At 58.9% G+C, this 22111-nt stretch overlaps 1 protein-coding gene and 1 long non-coding RNA gene across 5 annotated transcripts in view; one reads left to right on the forward strand and one right to left on the reverse strand.

Annotated features, from left to right (window-relative positions):
• CCDC40 (coiled-coil domain containing 40) overlaps positions 1 to 21710 on the forward strand; it is a 35711-nt gene extending 14001 nt beyond the window's left edge. The window contains exons 10-20 of one of the 3 annotated variants that reach the window (XM_032320429.1): positions 2867 to 2988; positions 7522 to 7765; positions 7851 to 8033; positions 11114 to 11359; positions 12233 to 12446; positions 13175 to 13344; positions 13485 to 13576; positions 15130 to 15250; positions 17896 to 18084; positions 19749 to 19907; positions 20963 to 21710. In XM_032320429.1, the coding sequence (XP_032176320.1) occupies positions 2867 to 2988; positions 7522 to 7765; positions 7851 to 8033; positions 11114 to 11359; positions 12233 to 12446; positions 13175 to 13344; positions 13485 to 13576; positions 15130 to 15250; positions 17896 to 18084; positions 19749 to 19907; positions 20963 to 21211 (1989 nt within the window). In that variant the 3' untranslated portion in view covers positions 21212 to 21710. Of the gene's footprint in view, positions 1 to 2866; positions 2989 to 7521; positions 7766 to 7850; positions 8034 to 11113; positions 11360 to 12232; positions 12447 to 13174; positions 13345 to 13484; positions 13577 to 15129; positions 15251 to 17895; positions 18085 to 19704; positions 19908 to 20962 lie in introns of those variants that run through there. The other 2 variants (XM_032320430.1, XM_032320431.1) reach the window with 2 other exon arrangements.
• On the reverse strand, positions 14164 to 19707 carry LOC116577365. Of its 2 annotated transcripts, none has more exons than XR_004280495.1 (4): positions 18776 to 19707; positions 18024 to 18094; positions 15001 to 17910; positions 14164 to 14827 (listed from the first exon to the last, which is right to left on the reverse strand). It is a non-coding gene; the product is annotated as an uncharacterized LOC116577365 (long non-coding RNA). The 2 variants fall into 2 exon arrangements; XR_004280494.1 differs by having other exon boundaries at positions 15001 to 17913.
• Positions 21711 to 22111: the final 401 nt, after the last annotated feature.

Below are 22111 nucleotides of genomic sequence, written 5' to 3' on the forward strand. Positions count from 1 at the left end.
ATGGGCTCCCCGCGTGTCTCCCGAAGCGGTCCGGCGTCCGGCTGCCCACGGGGGGACGCGGCGGTTCCTCTTCTGCACGGCAGCTGGCAGCCCACGAGGCCAGACACCTGGGTCTGCTTGTCGGCCGGATCCTCCCAGGAGAGGCCCCTGGTGTCCCAGGGAGGCTGAGCCGGGCTGCGGGCACATGGCCAGAGGGCCCTCAGGGCAGCTGAGGCCAGCAGCGGCCGTGTCTTCCTATTTTGTGGGTCTGAGTCACCACCTGCGTGCTCGTGTGCGGGGACGTGGACACAAGCCGCTTTGACGGGGAGAAGGAAACACCTGCAGAAATGGACAGGCCCGCGTGGCCCACAGGGGAAAGCGCCCGGGGCTTTCCAACCTGGGGATCTAGAATGTGTTCTGATCAGAATCCCAGAAGAAAAGAGGCCGTTTTTATTTTTTTTAATTTTTTAGAAGATTTTATTTATTTATTTGACAGAGAGAGACAGTGAGAGAGCGCGCAAGCAGGGAGGGGGAGAGGGAGATGCGGGCTTCCTGCTGAGCGGGGATGCGGGGCTCGATCCCAGGACGCTGGGATCATGACCTGAGCTGCAGGCAGACGCTTAACGACTGAGCCCCCCAGGCGCCCCAGGAGGCAGTTTCTAGTTAGTGAAGAGATTCTGAGGTTTTTTGTTGTTTTTTTTTTTTTAAAGATTTTTATTTATTTATTTGACAGACAGAGATCACAAGTAGGCAGAGAGGCAGGCAGAGAGAGAGAGAGAGAGGGAAGCAGGCTCCCTGCTGAGCAGAGAGCCTGATGCCGGACTCGATCCCAGGACCCTGAGATCATGACCTGAGCCAAAGGCAGAGGCCTAAACCACTGAACTACCCAGGCGCCCCGAGATTCTGAGGTTTGACGCGAAGCGTACATTTGGAGGACTGGGCAGGAGCTGTCAGGAAAAGGGAAGCTCGGGGGGGGGTTTGCCGGGAACATAGGGGTGTCCTGAGATGTGGGGCTTGTGCTAAAGCCAGAAGAGTCCCAGAATCCCTGGGCTGGTAGGTCATCCTCAGGGTACCCCGCTAAATGTCACCCATTCTGAAGCCTGGAGTCCGGGACGGACGGGCTGTGGAGCCCACGAGCAGAGCCTCGGAGGGAGCAAATGCTGCAGGAAACTGGAGTGCACTGTAAGTCAGTGGAGAACACAGGAATCTTGCCCAACAGAGGAGGGACCTTTGGTTCATCATTTGGGGAAAAATTAAATCTTTTCCTCCTACCAGACACGAAAATGAATTCTAGTTAGGATTAAGATTGTAAATGGAGAGGGGCTCCTGGGTGGCTCAGTGGGTTAAAGCCTCTGCCTTCAGCTCAGGTCATGATCCCAGGGTCCTGGGATGGAGTCCCGCATCGGGCTCTCTGCTCAGCGGGGAGCCTGCTTCCTCCTCTCTCTGCCTGCCTCTCTCCCTGCTTGTGATCTCTCTCTGTCAAATAAATAAATAAAATCTTTAAAAAAAAAAAAAAGAGAATGTAAATGGGGAACATGTGCTGGAAGAAAATACGAGAAAAAATATTCTTTAAATCCGGAGCTGCAGGGCCTTTGGAAGCCCAGCACGGAGAAGGGAACCCACGGAACCCATGGGGAGGGTGAGGCAGGCCCACCATGGCATCGGGGGACCGAGGGCGCCACGAGCAGAGTGAAAAGACGGGACACCCGCCAGGAAAGACAGGCTTTCACCTACGAGTGACTTTGGTGGTGGGAACAGATCACGCAAGTCAGTAGGAAATAACCCCGTGCCCTGTGCCACTACGGGACGGTCGTGGGCATAGGCCCGGGCTGGGTCTCTCGGTGCCTTCTGCCCCGCGCGGCTGGGTGTGTCTCCGCCAGGCAGGGCGGCCCCGCGTCCCATTCACTTTGCCTTCCCGTACTCAGAACACCGCGCAGCCCACAGCAGGTGCACCACAGACACCGTGAACGAACAGGGTGAGGAACCCCTGATAGAAGGGAACCAGTGTAGAGGGGACTGGCCCCCCCAGGCCGGTCGGAAAAACACATGGGCTCCTGTACACCCACCCCACCCCGAAGACTCCCCTGCCTCCTTCCGAAATATCGCCTGGGCCTCATTCCAAGGAAACTACTGAAGCAGCATGCAAGCAAAAATGTTGTGCATTAAAAACTCCACAAGCAAAATGAATAGTGATTCACTGGGGACACTGTGTTGGGGTCAATAGCAAAGTCCCAAGGGCAGGGCGTTAGCCACAAAAGTCAGGATATATCCCAACAATCAAATAGACCCTTGCTGACATAGAAACCTGGGTACAACATGTTAATTCCAGGCTATAAAATAACATAGAGATATGATTACACACACCATGTACACGCGTGCCCAGGCACGCGTGCACACACACACACACACACACACACCAGGGCCCGGCGGAAGCTCCCACGGAGCTGCCAGGTCATTCTTGACAGCTCAGGCTCCTACGGGAAGGGGTGTCAGGCACCAAGGCTGTAGCCACCTCTTGTGACGGAAACTCCAGTCTGTGGACGGTGCTCCCTGCGAGAATCAGCGACACCTCCCATCCCCAGCGTCTGGGGTCTGGGTGTGATGGATGCCCCTCCCTGCTGGCTCCCCATCTTCTCCTCCTCCTGGACCCCTGACACTGAGGGCCTTGGGGCCCGGAGTCAGGGCTCAGCTGGGTGTTTCGATGTATTATTTTTACAGCTGTATTATTTTCACACTTACCCTTTTGCTGGTGCGGGGTCAGAAAAGCAAGGGTGACACAGGGGAAGGAGATGTTCCAGGACGTTTGGGGCTTTTCAAACATCCTCCTGGGGCCTTGAGCATCGTGAGGTTGGACCAACGTCCCCGTAACCCCAACTCTCCCCCGCAGGCCCGCACGGAGATCGACGCCATCAACGTGGAGAAGAGGCGCGTCCTGCAGCAGTGGGCAGCCTGCCTGGTGGGCATGAAGCACCGCGACGAGGCCCACGGGACCATCCAGGAGGCGCTCAGGTATGGGCACACCCGGGACGGCCTCTGGCCGCCCTTCAGGGGCACCACGGTGGGGGGCCGGGAGCTCAGGGAGACAGGTGGACGCTCAGATGGCTGCACCCCCACCTGCCCAGGTGCGCCCACGGCGCCCTTCCTGCTGGGTCCCACCAGCAGCCCCACAGCCCCGGCTTCCGCCCTGAAAGCTCCCTATTGTTCACCAAGATTCAGCGTTTCAGACTTTCCGTGGTACCCGGACGGCAAAGCTTCCGTTCTCAGGCTTCCTGGGAAGATTAGGACAAACAGTGGGAGAAGGAGAAAGGGGTGTTTATCTCTGGGAGAGAAGGTCTCCCCCCGCTTTGCTCTTCATCACCTGTGTGCGGAAACCTTCCCGGATCCTGTCTTAATCTCCCTGCCGGGGGGAGGGAAGAGGGCCCTCCTGCAGTCCCCAGGTGATGGGGACCCCGGTGCGGGGCGGTGGGCAGGAAGGAGTGAGGAGCCGCTCTCGGCAGCTCTGCATCTCCGGGGCTCGGACAGCAGGAGACTTTTCTCCTTTTCGGTCCTGCGATTAAGAAGAAAGCGAAACAAAACAACCACCCTCCCCCCCAACAAGACACACACACACACACACGCACGCACACACGGAAGTAGCACGCTGCGTACACACCGCTGAACGCCTTGCTTTTCTCATTCGCCGACCTGCCCCGGAGACCTTTCCCGATCTCCGCATGATCATTCCTTCCTTTCCCAGCACGGAGCGGAGCGTGTGGCCAGCGGCAGCTTGCGGGGGGCTTCCCACCAGGCAGGGCGGGTCCTCGCACTTCTCCGCTGTAGGGTCTCACCCACGTCCCTGCTTCTTACAGTGTGTTACAGTGTGTCGAGCCCGGAGTTCTGGGGGACATCCGTGCAGAGATCTGCCAGGTGGTTCCCCAAAAGGCCACACCCCACAGGGGGTCCCAGAGCCCGGCAAGAACTTGGCCATTTGGAAGGCGTCCATCGGACTAACGGGAGAAAAAAAAATGTTTTGAATACTTATTTTTTTTTTACTCTCTCTCTCTCTTTTTTTTTTAAAGATTTCATTTATTTATTTGACAGATCACAAGTAGGCAGAGAGGCAGGCGGGGGCGGGGGGGAAAGCAGGCTCCCTGCTGAGCCACCCAGGAAGTCAAGGGTTTTGAGCACACAAGTGGCATTCCCGGCGTAGGACCTTCGGCTCAGATCATGGTCTCAGGGTCCTGGGCTCCTGGGTCCATCCATGGTCTCAGGGTCCATGGTCCCCCGGATCGGGCTCTCTGCTCAGCAGGGAGCCTGCTTCCCCCCTCTCTCTGCCTGCCTCTCTGCCTGCTTGTGATCTCTGTCTCTCTCTGTCAAATAAATAAATCTTTTTAAAAAAGAATTTATTTATTTACCTGACAGAGCACAAGAGGGGGAGCAGCAGAGGGAGAGGGAGAAGCAGGCTCCCCACTGAACAAGGAGCCTGATTCCCCATAATCAAGGACGTTCTTAAAGTACCTTTTTAATTTTTATTTCATTCATTTTTTTAACTATCATCATTTTTTTTTTTTTTTTTTTTTAGTGGGCTCCATGCCCAGGGTGGAGCCCAGGGTAAGCTTGTTTTTCAAGATGGCGGCCAGAACATCCAAGGTCTCCATGGGGTGGCTTCCATGTCTAGGCAAAAATAAGACCTTTTCCAGAAACTCCTTCTAATCTCTCTTGAACCTAATCCCATCAAGTTAACCACGTTAATACATTGACTAAATTGAGTGACCAATTCTGTCTTCATGTGACTTGACTTACCAGCATGTGATACTGCTTTTTTTGGTCTTTTTTAAGCAGGCTCCACGGTCAAAGTAGAGCCCAGCTCGGGGCTTGAACTCACAACCTGAGCTAAGATCAAGAGTTAGATGCTTAACTGACTGAGCCACCCAGGTGCCCCCCTAAAGTGTGTTTTTTAAAAGTAATCTTTATCAAGGATAAGTGATCACATTTTAGGAAATTTGAAAAACGGGAAGAAAAGGTTCACAATACCACCGTCTTTTTCCTTCGGGGACAATGACAATTTATTAGCATTTTGGGCGCTCACAGGCATCTCTTGTCCCGCACGTATGTCTTACCACGTGTTCAGACTTCTGTCATGCAATTTGTGACTGTGTCTTTTTAAATTGGATGGCTTATTTTTATTGTCAGATTTTAGACATTTATAAGGCTGCTACTTCCTAAAAAAGAAACGGAGTAGCTTTTTTATTTTAGGTTGGGTTTATTGAGGCTAATTTATGTGCAGATTTCTTATGTACAAAAGTTCTCCTTCGCCCGTGCCCAGCTCTGCGAGCGTGGCAGATGGGCAGAGGCAAGTACCCCCCCCCCCGGGCCCCCAAGATGACGGCCGTTTCCTTCCTCCCCAAGTCCCACCCTCTCCCCACCTCCAGCCCGCGCCGAGCCCCGATCTGCTCTCTGTCCCGCCCGCCCCGTCATTCCCGGGAGGTCCCGGGGATGGAGTCACGCAGCACGCGGCCGTCGCCCGGCTTCTGAGCGTCATCCCCACGTGGGCCGTGAGACGGTGCCAGCGCGGCCGTGTGTCTCTTGTTATTGCCAAAGAGACCGCCGCCGCGTTCACCGGGTCACCAGCGGACGGGCTTCCCCGTTGTTTTCGGTCCGGGGTGTCGTGGGCAGAGCTCCTGGGACAGCATGTACGCGTCTGGGTGTCTAGTGCTTCCTCGTCCCCTGGGGGAGCGCCTGGCCTGCGACCGCCGCTGAGCACGCATTCGACGTGGTCACAAACGCCCAGTGTTTTTTCCAATCTCGTTTGTTCCATTCTGCGCTCCCTCCAGCAGCGGGCGCGATTCCCAGCAACTCCCCCGTCCTCACCAACACTGGCTGTTGTCAATCATTTTAACTTTAGCCGTTCCATTCAGCCGTGAGTCGGGGAGTCGGGGAGTCGTGGTATCACCCGAGGTTTAACTCTGCAATTCCCCGATGATTGGCAAGGTTGAGCACACTCTCACGTGCTGACCTGCCCCCCGGAGACCTTCTTTTTTATACTGAGGGGCTCATCTCATTACTGACTCAGAAGAGATCTTCATATATTCTAGATACAATGCCTCCCTCAGACGTGTGCTCTGAACGTATTTCCCCCCAGCCTGTGGCTTTGTCTTCCCATTCTCACGACAGTGGCTTCGGAAGGACAGAGGCTTTAAACGTTGATGAAGCCCAGTTAATTTTTTTCATAGCTCGTGCTCTTTGTGTCCTCTTGAAGAAATCTTTGCCCGACGCGGGGTCCTGAAGCTCCCTCCTGTGTCTTCTGCTAATTCTTCCCTGTGGGTACGTTAACATCCCCAGTTAACATCTGTCGCGGCATGAGACCGAAGTTCCGTCCATTTGCCCACAGTCCCAGCACCGCCGCTGAACAGACGGTCCTCTCTCCATTGAAAGACTGTGTCCCCTTCGTCAAATATCAATTGACCACGTGTGTTTGTGTGTCGGTGTGTCTGTTTGTGGACTCCTGATTCTGCTCCCTCCACCAATAAAACCACACGGACCTGATAATGACAACTTTATACAAAGTCTTAAAATCAGATTGTGGGGTCCTTGTTCTTCTTTTGCAAAAGTATTTGGGCAATTTGAGGTCCTGTAGATTTCCATATATAATTTTAGAATGAGTGTGGCAATTTCTGGAAAAAATATACTTACTACGATTGTAATTAGAATTGCGTTGAAGCTAAAGATCTTTTGGGGGAGAACTAACGCCTTAACGATAGTGAGTCTTCTGCTAAATATACGTGGCACATTTCCCTGGTATTTTTTTTTAAGATTTTATTTATTTATTTGACAGAGAGAAAAAGATCACAAGTAGGCAGAGAGGCAGGCAGGGGGGAGAGGAGGAAGCAGGCTCCGCACTGAGCAGAGAGTCCGATGCGGGGCTCCATCCCAGGACCCTGAGATGAAGGCAGAGGCTCTAACCCACTGAGCCACCCAGGCGCCCCTGATTTTAAGAACTTATTCAAAGGATCAAATACGACCAGTGGAGAAAAGCCCATAGCTGCAGGACGTCTCAGAATGTAGGAGAAACAATGTGTCACACGCAAATGAAGATTCTACTACCCAGCACCTGTCTGTTTGCCTTGATGTTAGTTACAGGCATTCGCACAGCCAATGTGCAGACGGGAACCGCGAGTCAGGAGTGACACCCACACGTGCTCCTCCCAGCCACGCCACGCACGTGGCCACGGGCCTGCGGCTCAAGGGCTCGGAGTTCCCGTGTCCGTGTGTATGAAATTGGATTAGCACACTCCCTTTCCGGGATCGCTCCCCTGACTGGCGAGGGTGGCCGGATCCGGCCCAGGACAATGCCTGCCCCCTCCAGCCCTTCTCCCTTACCCTCTACCCATCAAAGTGGGCAGCGGTTCTGTGACTAGGTCAGGAAGCGGGCATCGAGATTGGCTGCTGCTAAGAGCTGGGTCCCCATTCATCCCCCTCTGCCGGGCGAGCCCCTCCGCACGCGGGCAGAGCCCGGGCCCCGGGCGCTCTGAGGCCCCGGCTCTGCTCTCTCGCTCCCTGCAGTGAATGCCAGCACCAGATCATGTCCATCGACGGGGAGATCGAGGCCTACAAGAAATCCATCATGAAGGAGGAAGAGCAGAACGAGAAGCTGGCAAGCATCCTGAACCGGGAGGAGACGGAGGCCAGCCTGATGCAGAAGCTGACGGCGCAGAGCCTGAGCAAGCAGGAGGCGCTGCAGAGCGAGTTCAACACCTACCGGCTGGCACTGCAGGACACGGAGGACGCGCTGGGCAAGGCCCAAATGGTACGACCACGTCCCGCCGCCCGCACGGTGTGTCCCCGCAGCCGCCCCCGCACAGCCCCGTCCCTGCCCCTTCCTTCCTGTCCAGGAGTACGCGGCCAGCATGAGCGACCTGCAGTCCGTCCAGCAGTCCACCCAGCACGAGCTGGAGCTGAGGAGGAGGATGGACGCCTCCATCGTGGAGAAGCTGCAGGAGCACATGACGTCCAACAAGATGACCAAGTACTTCCGCCAGCTCATCCTGAAGCTGCAGAAGCAGAAGACCAACCTGGTAGGCCATCCGACGCCACGGCCCTGGGGGCGCCCGGGCTGGCGGGCCACGGGCGGGGGACGCGGGCTGAGCGAGGGGCCCTCAGCCGGTCTGCTCACTTGTCACTTAGCTCTAGTCGCACCCACGAGCCGACACTCTCACAGGTGCACGCGCACACGCGCACGCACACACAGGGACTCGCCCCTCGAGCAGGCGCGCGCGTGGACGCCCCCGCGTGCACCCACCGTAAACAACGTCCGACTCCTTTGTCAGTTTTCATGTCTATTCTAGTCCAGTCTCCTGCGTTTCCCCGAAATACGCCGCAGAGAGGAAAGCGCATGAGGAAGCGCAGGTCCCCACGGGCTTTCTCCCCGGGCGGAGGCTGTTTTAGTTCCCTTCTTGGCCACGTGCAGCTGACACTGTCCGTGAAATGTTCCTCGAACCTACATTTTCCTTTCCGCACGCCACTCCGTCACACAGACGAACGCATCGTGCTTGGAAACCCTCTGCGGAGACACTTGAACGTGTTTCCAGGTTCTAAACGTCGTGAGCAACTCAGCTCTGGACGTGCTCGCCAGATGTCTTTGTCCACACTTGTGAGGAGAAGCTGCTGTGGCAAAAACCCAGGCTCGCAGGGTGGGGTCGCAGAGCCCCCAGACCTCTGCCCCACCAGGCGAGGCCCCCGCGGCCTGGGGACCTCCTCCAAGAAGAGCTCTCTCTTGCTCTCCCTGGGGTCTCGCTTCACTCCGAGCCGTGGTCGGGGGTCCCTGTGCCCTTCCTTGAATCATTTCTTTGCCTCCCATGGTGTGACCCCCTCCAGCATCCTCTGCCTCGGTGGGCCCCCTTGCAGAACCCTCGGAGGCCACCGCGGCCTGCACCAGGCCTAGGGCACAGCCCAGCAGACGGCCTGCCCCAGGGCCCCTCAAGTCTCAGGAGGAAGGGAGCCCTTTCGCCCTGCTCTCCAGACTACCAGAAGCTTCCATCCGAGGGGCGGGAGTTGAGGGGACGTGGGCCCCTCCCAGCCTGCGGTTAAGAGCATGAGTGGGGCTCCCATGTGATCCTGGGCTCGGCCTTTACTCTTTCCCTGTGTGAGACACCTGGCCGGTGTTAGAGCACCTGATCTAACCGCTGATTACAGTGACAGCAAAGGTGGGGGGAGCCAGAAACTACGCCCCTGCATGTCAGTGGCTGATGGCCATTGTCCCCGGCATGTCAGCTACTGTTGCCCATTGTTGGCAGGAGGAGGCTTGGCTGAGACAGCTGGCGGGCTCCCCTGTCCTTCCGGGAGGGCGGGGCTGCTGTCTACCTGGCCGGCAGCCCGAGGCACCCCATCCCTCCAGGACACCTGGGAGAAGGGCAGCTTGCCCCTGGTCTGGTCATAGCAAGGAAGTGGGGAGACGGGGCCGGAACCAAGACTGGACTCAGCTGGGTCTCCGTGGCAGGTCCTGTCTGATGCTGGGGGGGTCCCACTCATCCTTTCTCTGGGAAGTCGGGACAAGACTACCCCCTGGGAGCAAAACTCCAGAGAAGCCAACGAGCACGGTGTGCGTGAAGTCACCCGCCAGTCCTTCGGGGAGGCTGCGCTCGTAGGCCCCCAGACCCCCAAGCTCCCAGGCCCCCAGACCCCCCAGCAACCCCTGCGGGTGGTACACACACTACCAGCAATGTCCAGCGGAGGGCAGTAAAGAGTCTTGATCTCCCAAATTTTGTCCACTATGATCACCCGAGATTCAAGTCTAGCTCTTTAAAGGGGGCACTTTTTCCAAAATGTTCAAAAAAAAAAAAAAAAAAACCCTGGGATCTGGAGGGGGTCCAGAGGGAGGGCAGGCACTGGTCTGCAAGTTAGTTCAGGAGCGGCCAGGGTGGTCTCAGTAAGAGCCAACGGCCCAGGAGCAGAGCTGAGGGCCTGTCGGAGCCCCGTGGGACAGCAAGCATGGAGGGCAAAGAGGAAGGGGAAGCCCCTGTGGAGACCCTATCCTAGATGGTCCTGAAAAAAAGACACGTGGCTCAGCCTGAGCTCAGAGGCCTGGAGGACTCAGGAGCGTTACCGTGGGGAGCTGGGTGACCGCGATGCCGGAAACATCCAGGTGGGCAGGGTCTGGCTCTAAAACCCAGGACTGCTGGGCGTCCTGCCGAGTCACCCACAGGGGCCAGTCAGTGGATGCACGTGAGACAGAGCCAGCCGGGGTCTTGGGGGCAGAGCTGAGATGACCCTGTAGGACAGGGAGCTGGCAGGGGCCAGGGGCCAGGAGAAAGCTGAGAATTTATGTGGGCCAGAGCTGAGGGGCCAGATCGTAGGGTCAGGACACAGCCACCGCTCGGGGAAATGACTCCATTTACAAAGGAAGCCTGAGCGACTGTGCCTGCCACCCCCCTCCTCTGGTTCTCACAGATATCCTCCCAGTAAACCCTAGGTCACAGGAGGGACCTGGAGGCTCTCCCTGAGAGCCAGCAGAAGAGGCAGGGGTTCTCGTCAAGACTCTCAGGACAGTGGGCGGGCCCCGAGAAGCCTTCAGCTACTCAGCTCTGGCTGGGACTCCTGCCCCCACAACCTAGGGCTGGCAAGAGCCCAGCGCCGCCCGGGCGGCCGATGACAGCACAGCAAGATACTGTCTTTCTATGACTCTGTCTAGCTTTTCAGCAAAATGTAAGGACACCCTTCTGTACCACCAGATACAAATGAGAAGTCCTTGTTGAACTTGCCATAGCAAAGGAATCCATTTCCTTCACCAAAACATACCAGCTGTCCAGACCAGCCCCTGGGCGCCAGATTCTGTGGGACAGGATGGAAGGAGGCTGCGGACGACAACCGTGGCTAGTTTCCTAGGTTACCGGTATAAGGGAGTATTACACAGCCATTAAAAATGACACGAGCATAGAAGTCAAGATTGAGTTCATTAAAAAGCGGCTTATAAGCCTCTGTGTAGAGGGTATCCTGCCTTCGGTTCTGGGGGAAGGTGGGGAGGTCCTATATAAAGACTAGAAGGAAGGAGAGGTCGACTGTGTAGCAGACGCTCGGAAATGATAGCCTAGCCAGCTCATTTAGACCCCCTGCCCCAGCGGGAAAGAATGCTCAGACATGTTTCCTCATGCTAATACAGGTGACACATCTTTCCAAAATTGACGGCGACATTGCTCAGACCACCCTGAACATCACAAACACCAACTGCAGGCTGGACATGCGCCAGAAGACGCTGGCCGAGCTCGACAAGGAAGTGAAAAAGATCAGTGACGTCATCACCAACAGCGAGAACGAGATCTCTAGGCGCACGATCCTGATCGAAAGAAAGCAAGGCCTCATCAACTTCTTCAATAAGCAGCTGGAGCAGATGGTTTCTGAGCTGGGGGTAAGACCTCCGGGCCAGGAGAGGCTGCCCCCGGTTGACATTTGCACCTGGCCATGTCGGGGACGTTCTGAAATGAACTCACACGGAACAGAGCCATTCCTCTCCCGCACCTTTTATGGGTGACACGGCGAGGGGGACTCCCCCCAAGTCGGGGGCTGCCTGCGAACCTTCTCCTGCCAAGGTCCAGACAGTAACTATTTCAGGCCAGATGCTGTCTGCTGAAGGTCCTCACCCCTGCTGTCACGGCCAGAAAGGCAGGTGGTAAGGGAATGGCTGTGTGTCTTTTTGGTGGGCTCTGAAACGAGACCCTGGAACTTCCACCAGGAATCAAATCTTCTTTCTTGTCAAGCAAAGACAGCAGGTGGGATCTGACCGCTGCTCTAAGTGAGGGCATCTGATGAGTTTGAGGCCTGAAATCCTTATAGGTTATCCACGTATCCCTAACGTGGGGGCCCCTCCATGGGCTTCAAGCTCAGGAGGAAGATGGTCAGCTGGGCATGGTCTTAGGTAGATCCCGAGCACCAGAAAGCTTCTCAAAGCCGCGGCCCAATGGACAATGAGGGAGTAAAGACTCTGGCCCTTGATGGTCTGTCCCTAAAAGAAAACTTGTAAAGCCCCTTTGAGTAATGAAGGCCATGCTAAGGCCCTGCCCTTGGCTCCACAAGGCTGTGGCATGATGGGGAGGGGGCCACAGGTCTCCCACAGCGGGTCAGGGGCAGACGTGGGACCCTCAGTGCCCTCGAGGAAATGTCCCCCAGTCCTCCTACCGATGCATGATCCCAGGCGGGGTCCCAGGCCTCCTCAGCCCACCCGGAAAGCAGACCTTTGAAAACAAGGAAGCTCGCTTTGCTTTTTGGGGACTCTCACTTTTAGGGGGAAGAAGTGGGGCCTCTGGAGCTTGAAATCAAAAGGCTGAGCAAGCTGATCGACGAGAACACCACCAGCGTGACCCAGGCCCAGGTGACCTGGCTCCGCCTGCAGCAGGAGATGGTCAAGGTCACTCAGGAGCGGGAGGAGCAGCTGGCGTCCCTGGACATGTTCAAGAAGGAGATGCACATCCTGGAGCAGAAGAAGCTGCGGATAGAAAGTAAGTGCCGGGCGGTGCAGGGGCCCCGCGGGCTGGCTGCCCTGCTCGGGGACACGGGACACCTCGCGTCCCAAACTGAGGGTCGTGGGACGAGAAGCCTTCTTCCTCTCCAGCTGAACCTAGAAAATGGTCCCACCAGAGGCTCCCCAGCCCCTGTCTTGTCCCAGGCGGTGTAAAAACCAGGGGTCTCTAATGGGCAGGGTGCCTGGAAGTGGGAGTTGAGCACCCTTCCTGGCCACCCCCACCCCCCCAAGGCCCCCAGAGGCATCCTGGTCCCCCCCGTGTCTCCGACCAGAGATCCATGCAGGTCAGCCCGGCTATGTGGCCCCACAGGAAATGCTCCCTGGTGTTCCGGGCCCCACTCCACCTGGACCCCTCACACCCGAGGCCCTGCTGCCCTCCTGGCCTGCCCATTAGGGTGGTTGTTTTCTGACCCCTGCCCCTAAGCTGGGCGGCGCCTCGGAGGGGGCAAGGCCCACCTTTCTTGGAGACCCCGTGAGCGCCAGTCACCTCCCCACAGGCTGTTCTCAGGGCAGGGGGCTTGCCCGCCACCATCCCGTCCCGCACCTGCTGGCTGTCCACACAGCGGTCCTTTCCGGTGTCTGGAAGGGCCAGGCTTTGGGAACGGAGCGGCCAGAGAGAGGTCGCTTCCCTGTGGCCCGCAGGGCCCTGACTGGGGTGGGGGCTACTCTGGGAGCGCGGCCACCCCTGCGTCCCCTCCGCCGCAGACAAGATCGACCAGGAGAAGAAGGAGCAGAAGGAGATCGAGCGCCGCATGAAGGACCTGGACAACGACCTGAAGAAGCTCAGCGCGCTGATGAGCAAGAACCGGAGCAGCTCCGAGGGGCTGCAGCAGGACAACCTGGTGACCGAGAAGGAGTTCGTGCGCGCGCTCAAGGTCCGGCGCGCGCCCGCGGCGACACGCGCGGGCTCCGGGCTGGGGGGGGGGCGGGGGCGCGCACGGGCGGGAGGGCACACGGTGGGCCCTGCGTCCGCCGGGGTCCCCAAGCAGCCGGCCGCGCCCCCGTCCCCGCGCAGGCCTCGGAGAGGGAGACCATCGAGATGCAGGAGAGGCTGAACCAGCTGCAGGAGGAGAAGGAGGCCACGCAGAGCAACCTGGTGGAGGCGGAGTGAGTGCCGGCCCCGCCCCCGCCCCGCCCCCGCCCCGCCCCCTGCCGCCGCGCCTGCGCAGCCCCGCCCACTCACAGCCGCGGGGAGCCACGCTAGGGGCGGGGCCCAGGGCAGAGCAGGTGTCAGGGCGCGCGCGGTCCCAGCCCTCCACCCTGGCCCGCCCGGTCTTGGGGGGAAGATGAGTGGCTTGCTTTTTTTTTTTTTTTTTTTAAGATTTTGCTTATTTATTTGAGAGAGAGAGAGAGAGAAAGAGGACAAGCAGGGGGAGCAGCAGAGGGAGAGGGAGAAGCAGACTCCCAGCTGAACAGGGAGCCCCATGCAGCACTCCATCCCAGGACCCTGAGATGAGGACCTGAGCCGAAGGCAGACGCTTCACCGGCTGGGCCACCCAGGCGGCCCCTTGACGGGGGACTTTGTCTCTGGGATAAAGTTTTTAAAATTACTCTCTCTTTAGGACGCCTGGCTGTAAGAGTAAGCCACCCCCAACTGTAGCATTGTGAACGGGGACAATGTCTGCAAAGACACAGGTCATTCCGACTCCCTCCCTTTGCAGGGAAACTACAGTGCATACACCTTCCTTGTCTGCTTGCTTTTTAAACAAAAAAAGGGGTTCTCTGTGCTGCCCTCTGAAGCAGTTTTATGTATTTTCTGTGGATCCACATTTCCCGTGGGACCGGCTGCTGAGTCAGCCCCGCCAGGCCAGGTCAAAGCCCACACGCGCACTCCTTCCAGCTGGGTTGAGCCCGCTGCCCGTCCAGGCCGAGGTAACAGCTCTGGCCAGGGCTTATAAACGTCGTCGGTCAGCATTGTGGAGGCTGGAAGTCCAAGGTCAGGGGGTTGGGTTGGATGAGTGAGGGCGTCTTCTGGATACTGGGCTTCTGGCTGTGTCCCCGAGGGTGCTCTGTGGGGTCTCTTCTCTAAGGGCGCTGACCCCTTTCATGAGGCTGCACCTGGTGACATAGCACCTCCCAGGGAGGCCACCTCCAAACACCATCGTGCTGGGTGTCATGGAGAGGGGCACAAACATCGAAGCCAGGTGGTGAGCGTGCGTCTTTGCTGCTATGTGAACTTCTCCTTTTAACCGAAGTATCCTTAGCACACAGAGGTGCAGTGGCTTCAGGTGTGGCGTAGCTGTGTCTGCACGTGACGCCACGACAGCACCGCAGACCAGGGAGGGAGAGCCCCCTTTGCTCTGGGTTGTGTGGGCAGGAATCTGAGAGAGCGCCTTGGCCCCGGGGGTTTATGTTGACCTGCAGGTAACAGAATGGGGATTTGTTTCTGTTTGACAGTCAAGCCCTCCACTCAGTGCCTGGGTATTTAAACAAGCCAAGTGAGAGAGAGAGAGAGAGAGCGTGAGGGTCCCAGGTACTGGCCCCCCTGCTCTGAGCCCGCCCCAAGCCCACCATGCTCGGCCTCTGCTCACCCCTGCCTTCCGGCCGTCCACTGCAGGTCTCAATTTGGAGCAAGCCCTTAGGTCATGAGCTCACAGAAGCATCAGAAAGAAATCTCCTCAATGTCTCCCACTCTCACACTGCCTCTCCCACTTTTAAAGACACCAGATCATGCTTTGGGAGAAAAAAATCCAGCTGGCAAAAGAGATGCGGGCATCGGTGGATTCCGAGACCGGCCAGACAGAGATCCGAGCCATGAAGGCGGAGATCCACAGGATGAAGGTAGGTGGGCCTCTGGGGGCCTGGGAACCAGGTGGACCCCCGGGACCACACGGGCCACCCTGGCCAGTGGCATGGACACCGTCCCCAGCGAAGGGCAAAGGGCAAGCACTCCGGGCTGCTCCCTTGCTGACCTCCCAGCCAAGGTCCGTCCACTTTGGTTCTTCTCACATGGAGAGGATCACAGACTCCGCAAGACCCACAGCCCTGTGCGCGGTGTTAAGCGAGACACACTTGTACCCTTGCCCCACGCAGCCCGGGCACTCTGATGATTCTGAGGGCGGGTGGGCCCCTGAACCTCACGGCCCACTGGGGAGAGACATCCCACTGGGGGAAAGGGGTCTCGCCTGGTAATGTGTTCAGACAACACGCCCATCTTTTCCGTGGGAGCCTCGAGTTCTCTCCACCGTCCTCCTGAGCTGGATTTCATTCCCTCAAAAACAGCTGGTGATTAAATCGGGGCCCTAGGATAAGCAAGGAAGGTAGTAAAAGCAGGCGGGCATCACTCCCACAAAGCCGCTTTCAACCAGGACCCCTCTGCCTGCGGCATTCCCAGGAATGCTGATCAAATGCATATGCTACTGATAAGTTTTTAAAATGCTCCATTTAACTGACTTTTCAGACCCTGGAAGCCACATGCGTTGGCTGCCGCAGGTCAGACACACACACGCACACACACACACACACACACACACACACACACACCAAGGGCTTGCGCTTGCGCACACGGGCGTGCCCCCCACCCCCGTGCCCATGACGTGCGGCAAAATGGGATCTGCACGTCTAGCTTGGCAACTTATTTTTCAAAAAAATACGGACATTAGCCCAGTTTTTAACAGTTACACAATGTCCTGCGTATGTGTCCTAACTTCTTGGAGCATCCCGGGTTGGTGAGAATCCAGTGTCCCGGTTCCCCGTGCTGGCCGTCCCGTCTTTTCTTGCTGGGGTTTACTGCAGGTCAGACTCCCCAAAGTGGGATTACAGGGCGGAGGCGTGTACAGTCTTGACCAGAGCCCCTCAGATCATTTTTCCAAGAGGTGATCCGCGACAGCCACGTCCCGACAGCCTGGGCACCCTGGGGTGTCATCAGCCCACAAGGCTTTATTTTCAGATTGAGGCGTTTAACCAAGCTCGTCCCCGGTGGCACGGTCCCGTGCGCTGTGACAAAAATGTATAACCACATAACCACCCCCTTCGTGACATGCAGTATCTCCATCGCCCGCGGGTCCCCGCGTGCCCCCTGCACTCTGCGTCCCGCGCCCCAGTCCCCGACTCTCCCAGGATGTCACAGACGCAGACGGTGCAGCGTGAACTACTATCTCGAGTGCGGCTTTTCGCACACCCCAGAATGCATCCGAGGCCCCTCACGTCGGTGAGGCCCGGCTCTGTTCTCTGTGCATCTTGCGGTGGTGCATCTAAGAAATCAGAGCTTGGCCCACGGTCACAGGGGTTTTTCTCTTATATTTTCTTCCAGGAGCTTCGTACTTACCTGTTTTCTGTTATGGGTTATTGAGCGGGTGTGTGTGTGGGTGTGTGTGCGTGTGCATGTGGGGAGTACTTCCTCAATTTCCTATTTCCATTTTCTTACTTCTTGGCAACTCGGGGGAGTTTGGGCATGTCACCGTGACTAAGCCCCGCCTTGGGCCCCCGCCCCACATGTTCTCCCTCTGCTCCGGGTCTCTCCCCACTCACGGGGTCGTTGGGGTTCATGCTGTGAGGCGTGTCTGCCGTCTGCGCGGCTTCTGGGTTTCCCGGATTGCTCTCGACGGCCACCGCAGCTTGAAATGACACAAATATGTTCCCAAGTCCTCTGCACGTGTTTGCACATCTTGAAATCCTGAATCCACCTGGAATTAATTTGTGGACACGGCGTGAAGCAGGGGCCCCTGGCTGCTCTCTCAGCTGGGGTGTGAGTCTCGCTGGCATTCCCACCTCGTCTGGGCTTGCTCCCCAGCCGACGCCGCGCTGCCGACAGCCCATCCGCGCCGGCCCCGCCCTGGGCCCCCGCCCCTGCAGAGCGCAAAGCCGCTGCCACACTTAAACCCCGGTGGGCTAGGTCTCCCACCACCCTTGGCCTGGGGGTTCCTGCCTGTGTATCCTTTTTTATTCTGAACCGGCTTCACTGACGTACACACAAGGAGATGAATTTATTTTTAATGTCCGGCTGGACGGGTTTAGCTCGGGCCCATGTCTCTGTCCCCACGACCGAGACGGAACCCTCCTAACACCCGAGAAAGGCCTCACGTGGCCCTTACAGTCAGCCTCCGCGACAACCCGGGCCCCAGGCCTGGTCCCACAGACCCTTCCCGTCCCCGTCTCCCAAAACCACGACTAAGAAATCAACGCTGGCACAGGTGTCCCCCCTTTCTTGGCTACCGTCCGTTTTCTGCTCCGGAATCGCACCCAGGCTGCGCGTGGCGGTCCTCCGTCTCCCAACCCCCCGGCCTCTGCCAGTTTCTAGTTCTCCCCTTGTCGGTGCACTCTTTACATGGACCTTCAACTCTTTCTGACCAGCAGGGGATGGCTCCGGAGCCCTCCGATCTCGGGCACATCCCCCTTGCTGGTCCCCTGCCAGTCAGGGCTCCGCCGAGTCAGCAGAGGTGGCGCTGGACGCGCTCCCTCACGGCCCCCCTGCCCCGTACACCCAGGTCAGGCACGGGCAGCTGCTGAAGCAGCAGGAGAAGATGATCCGGGACATGGAGCTGGCCGTCGCCCGCAGAGAGACCATCTCCACCCAGGCCAAGGGGCAGGCCAAGATGGACAAGAAGTTGCTCACCCGGACGGACTTCCACCACCAGCAGACAGAGCTACGACGCAAGATCAGGGACATTCACAAGGTAGGCGGCCCTGCGACAGGAGGGGCGTGCCGTGGACCCGGTCCCTCTGTCCTGCCAGCCTGCTTCTCAGCACTGCCCCTTCTCCTGCCCCCATTCCCAGAGCTGAGTCAGGGCTCCTGTGTGGGGCGGTCTGACCAGGCTGAGAAGTGGCCGTGGGGGCTGGGGGGGGAAGGAGCCTGGCTCCGGAACCGGACAAGCCAACGGACCCCTGTACCACCTGGGCCTGAGCCCCACAACCCATGTGCCAGTTCTGGGTATAGATGCAGCGGCTGTCACTGTGCCCTTGAGGGGGTCCGGCTTGGGTTTTACAGAACCACACGGAGCAGTACAACCCAGGGCCAGAGAGCGCCAGGTTTCAGCTCCTCAGCCTACCACCTCACAGAACCGGCATCAGGGATGCACGGCATGTTGAACCGTGGCTCATGTTGAGTCCCTGTGTCTCTGAGCCCAGATGGTGGGGGGACAGGCTGGTGGGCACTCAGAAGGCCCACACCCTCGTGCACCAGGCTGTACCAGCGAGCACATGGCGTGTGCCCTGCCCAGCACACACTCCCTCGGCCGTCACCGGCCTCTGGCTCAGACTCCCTCCGCCTGTGTGACCTTGGGCATATGTGGGACCTTTCCGAGCCTGCGTTTCTGCCTCTGCCGGATGATATATGAGCAGTAGCCCCCCGGGTAGGTGAAGGCTCACCCGAGAAAGAACCCGGTCTCTGAGCCCCGCTGGGCTCCAGCAAGCTGTTCCACTTGAGGCTCAGGCATGTTGCCTGACAGCTCCGTGCTTCAGCTTCCTGACCTGTGGAATGGGTACGCATCTCCTAGAGCTGTCCAGAGGATTCCATGGAGACTGTCGGGAGAGCCTAAATCCTATACGAGGAGAGATTAGCTGGAAATGACGGGGTTGACCCACCTGCTCATTTGGAAATTACTGGAGGCAGCAGAATGGCCTTTTCTTGGTCCTTGTTGGCCGATCCTCTCTGCCACGCTGGTCACTCATGATGTCCACTCCTCTCCACTCCTGGGGCTCCCCAGCTGCCACCCCTGCCCTGCCCTCCGACCCCCGCTCAGCTCCAGCTACAGGGGTCTGCGCCCAGATCCTCCTGCCACGCACTCCCCTACGTGCCACACACAGCAAGACTGCCAGCGTTCATGCACAGACTGGCCCTTTGCACAGCCCAAACTCTCCCGTGTCCCCAGCTAGACCCCAAGAGTCACTCTGTTGCCTCTAATTTATTGATCCACTGGACCCACCAGCTGTGTCCCCACCCCACCCCCGGCTGCCCAACCTCACTGTGACGGAGCCTGGCCTCCTCCATGCCCACCCCCAACACCCCCCACCCCGCGAGGCTTAGCTCCTGCCCAGGCATCTGCTGTTCCTACTCTTGGCACACAGGGGCCCAGCAGCCCCTGGTCCCTGTGCCCTTGCAGACAGACCTGCTTCAAGAGGGGGACCCCCATTTCTCTCTCCCAGCCATGCCTGCCTTTGGGGAGCAGTCTGCAGGGTGGGCTTACCTGCCCTCTCACTGGGACTCCCCCCTCCAGGTCCTGGTGTCTTGAGGGGCAGGGACTACCTCTGCCCTCGTGGGGATCCTCCCCAGACTCCAGCTGACACTGTCTACCTAGTTACCAGGAGGCAGGGTCCTGGGACGGTCCTGTCTATGTCCCAGGCTACCGAGGAGTGCACCAAAACCATCCTAGAACTGGAAGAAACTCAAAAGCACGTGAGCAGCTCCCTCTCGGAGAAGCAGGAACAGCTGTTGGTGATGCAGTCCAGTACTGATGAGCTCGAGGCCGACCTGGACCGGCTCTTGGCCCTCAAGCAACAGGTAGGCCAGTCCCCTGAGGCACCAGGGCCACAAGCGGCCAGGCATGGAACCTGCCCCTTGCAGCAGCAGCACACCCTCGGCCAAGGCCTCCTCCTGACCCAGTTAAGCGCAGGGACCCCAGTGCTGCCCAGCACTCTATGACCACTCGCTCACCTCATATGCCCTAACATCTAATATCGCACAACTTTTATGGGCCAGGCACTGCCCTGGGCGCAAAGGCGACAGAGCAGGCTCCTGGAGGCTACCTTTTGGGGACAGAGGGACACGTGATAAACAAAATGAATGAAAAAGATAGCTTGTGTTAGGTGGTGATAAATATTCCGGAGAAAAATAAAAGATGAGAAAGGGCACTGGGGGCTGGGTCTTTTGAGAAACATCTGAGTCCAGACTGGAAGGTGGCAAAGGAATGAGCTGGCTGGGTAAAGCAGGGCAGGAGCCACTTGAGGGGCGGTCAGAGGCCAGCAGGCTGGACCTGAGGGCAGAGACACCACAATCCGTGCTGTGCACAGCCAGGAGACTTTGGGCTCTTGTCAGGGAGGTGGGAAGACAGTGGAGGGTTTGGGGTTGAGGCATGGCTCTGGGTTTAGCAGAATCCCTCTGGCTCTGATGCCGAAGGGTCAAGAGGAGAACACGGGAGGCCTCATTGAGGTGATGCACGGACCGGGGCAGTAGCCACGAGGCTAGTGTGAAGCTGTGGGATTCTGCATATAATTTCAGCTGCCCCAGTGGGAGTTCCTGCTGGACTGGATGTGGTGTGAGCAGTAGAGGGGGGTCAAGTGAGTCTGCAGGGTCCGAGCCTGACCACAGACGGGGGAGGTAGCGCAGGGAAGTCCACTATGGGCCTGGCACGCAGCGCTATCAAAGGTCTCTCAGACGATGGGCAAAGGAAAAGGCCCAGGTCACAGCACATCAGCCTCTTCCCCACGGTGTGGAGAATCCCTGTCCTTCGCCCTTCTCCCCCTGGCATTTCCTCCAGTCCTGAGTTTGTGTGGGAGCAGCGGGTGTCCTATTTTCAAGCTGCATAACCTGATGCGCGGTCTCTTGTCCCACCCAAGAACCTCTCGGAGCTGGTGGCCCTGCAGACGCGGGTCAAGCACCTCCAGGCTGTGAAGGACGGGAGGTACGTGTTCCTGTTCCGCTCCAAGCAGTCGCTGCTGCACGAGCACAGGCGCTTGGACAGTCGGCTGGCCGTCATCGGCACCATCCTCGACCGGGTGAAGAAGGAGAACCCCCAGTTCCAGGCGGCCCTGCTCAAGGTCAGCCAGACCATCGCCAGCAAGCTCCCGCCGTCCGAGTCCCCCTAGAGGGCAGCCTGGGCCCTCCCTCCCACGCCCGCTCCCCCCCACCCCTGGAAGAGACCAGAATCTGTGTATGGAGCCATGCCCACCCCCAGAGACGCCCTTTCGGAGAAACAGGCCAGCGCGGCGGACCCGGATGCTCTCAGGCGCCCCCGCCCCCAGGCCGTCCCAACCGAGTCAACTCCCGGCGCTTCCGGGGGCCCTTCGGGGAGCCTCGCACCCCACGCCGGGCGGACTCCGCGAGCCTCTGCCCCGAGAGTGTCCCGAGGGGACCGCGGCGCCGCCTCCTCGCGCCCCGGTCCCACTGGCGTCCCGGAGGAGGGCCCGACGGAGAGCGGGCGAGGGCCAGGCGCCCCAGGACGCCGCCCGTCTCCAGCTGTCCCCGCGCGGATGTCGCCGTCGCGCGACGCCCCGCCCCAGCACCTGCCACCCGGCGGCTTCTCGGCCGCGTCCTGGGAAAGGGCCTTCAGAACAATTTCCAGCACGAAAATAAAATTCTTTTCTGAACGCGGGAGAAACGCGTCTCTGTCCGCCAGCGCCGCGCCCCGGCGGCGGGAGGCGCCCTCGGAGCGCCGGGTCGCCCCGCGCAGCCGCCGCTTCTCGGGGAACGAAGACGCTTTCCCTTCCCGAACGGCTTCCGCGGGCCGGCCGCGCGCTGAGGGAGCCCGCGGTCCCCGTCCGGGAGGCCCCAAGGCCCGCGCGCCGTCCCCGCCCCGCACGCGCGTCCCGGCAGGTGCGCGCCGCTCGCCCCACTCCGGGCTCGGGGCGCGGCGGTGGGCGGGGACGGGGAAGCCCCGCCAGCAGGGGGCGCGCGCGTCCGGAGACGCGCTCCCTTCCCAGGGCGCCTGCGCGGACAGCCTGTCACCCGGCCCGCCCCGCCCCCCCCGGCGCGTGCCCGCCTGCGCC

The sequence above is a fragment of the Mustela erminea genome, chromosome 18, assembly GCF_009829155.1.
Source record: "Mustela erminea isolate mMusErm1 chromosome 18, mMusErm1.Pri, whole genome shotgun sequence".
NCBI classification, from domain to species: Eukaryota; Metazoa; Chordata; class Mammalia; order Carnivora; family Mustelidae; genus Mustela; species Mustela erminea.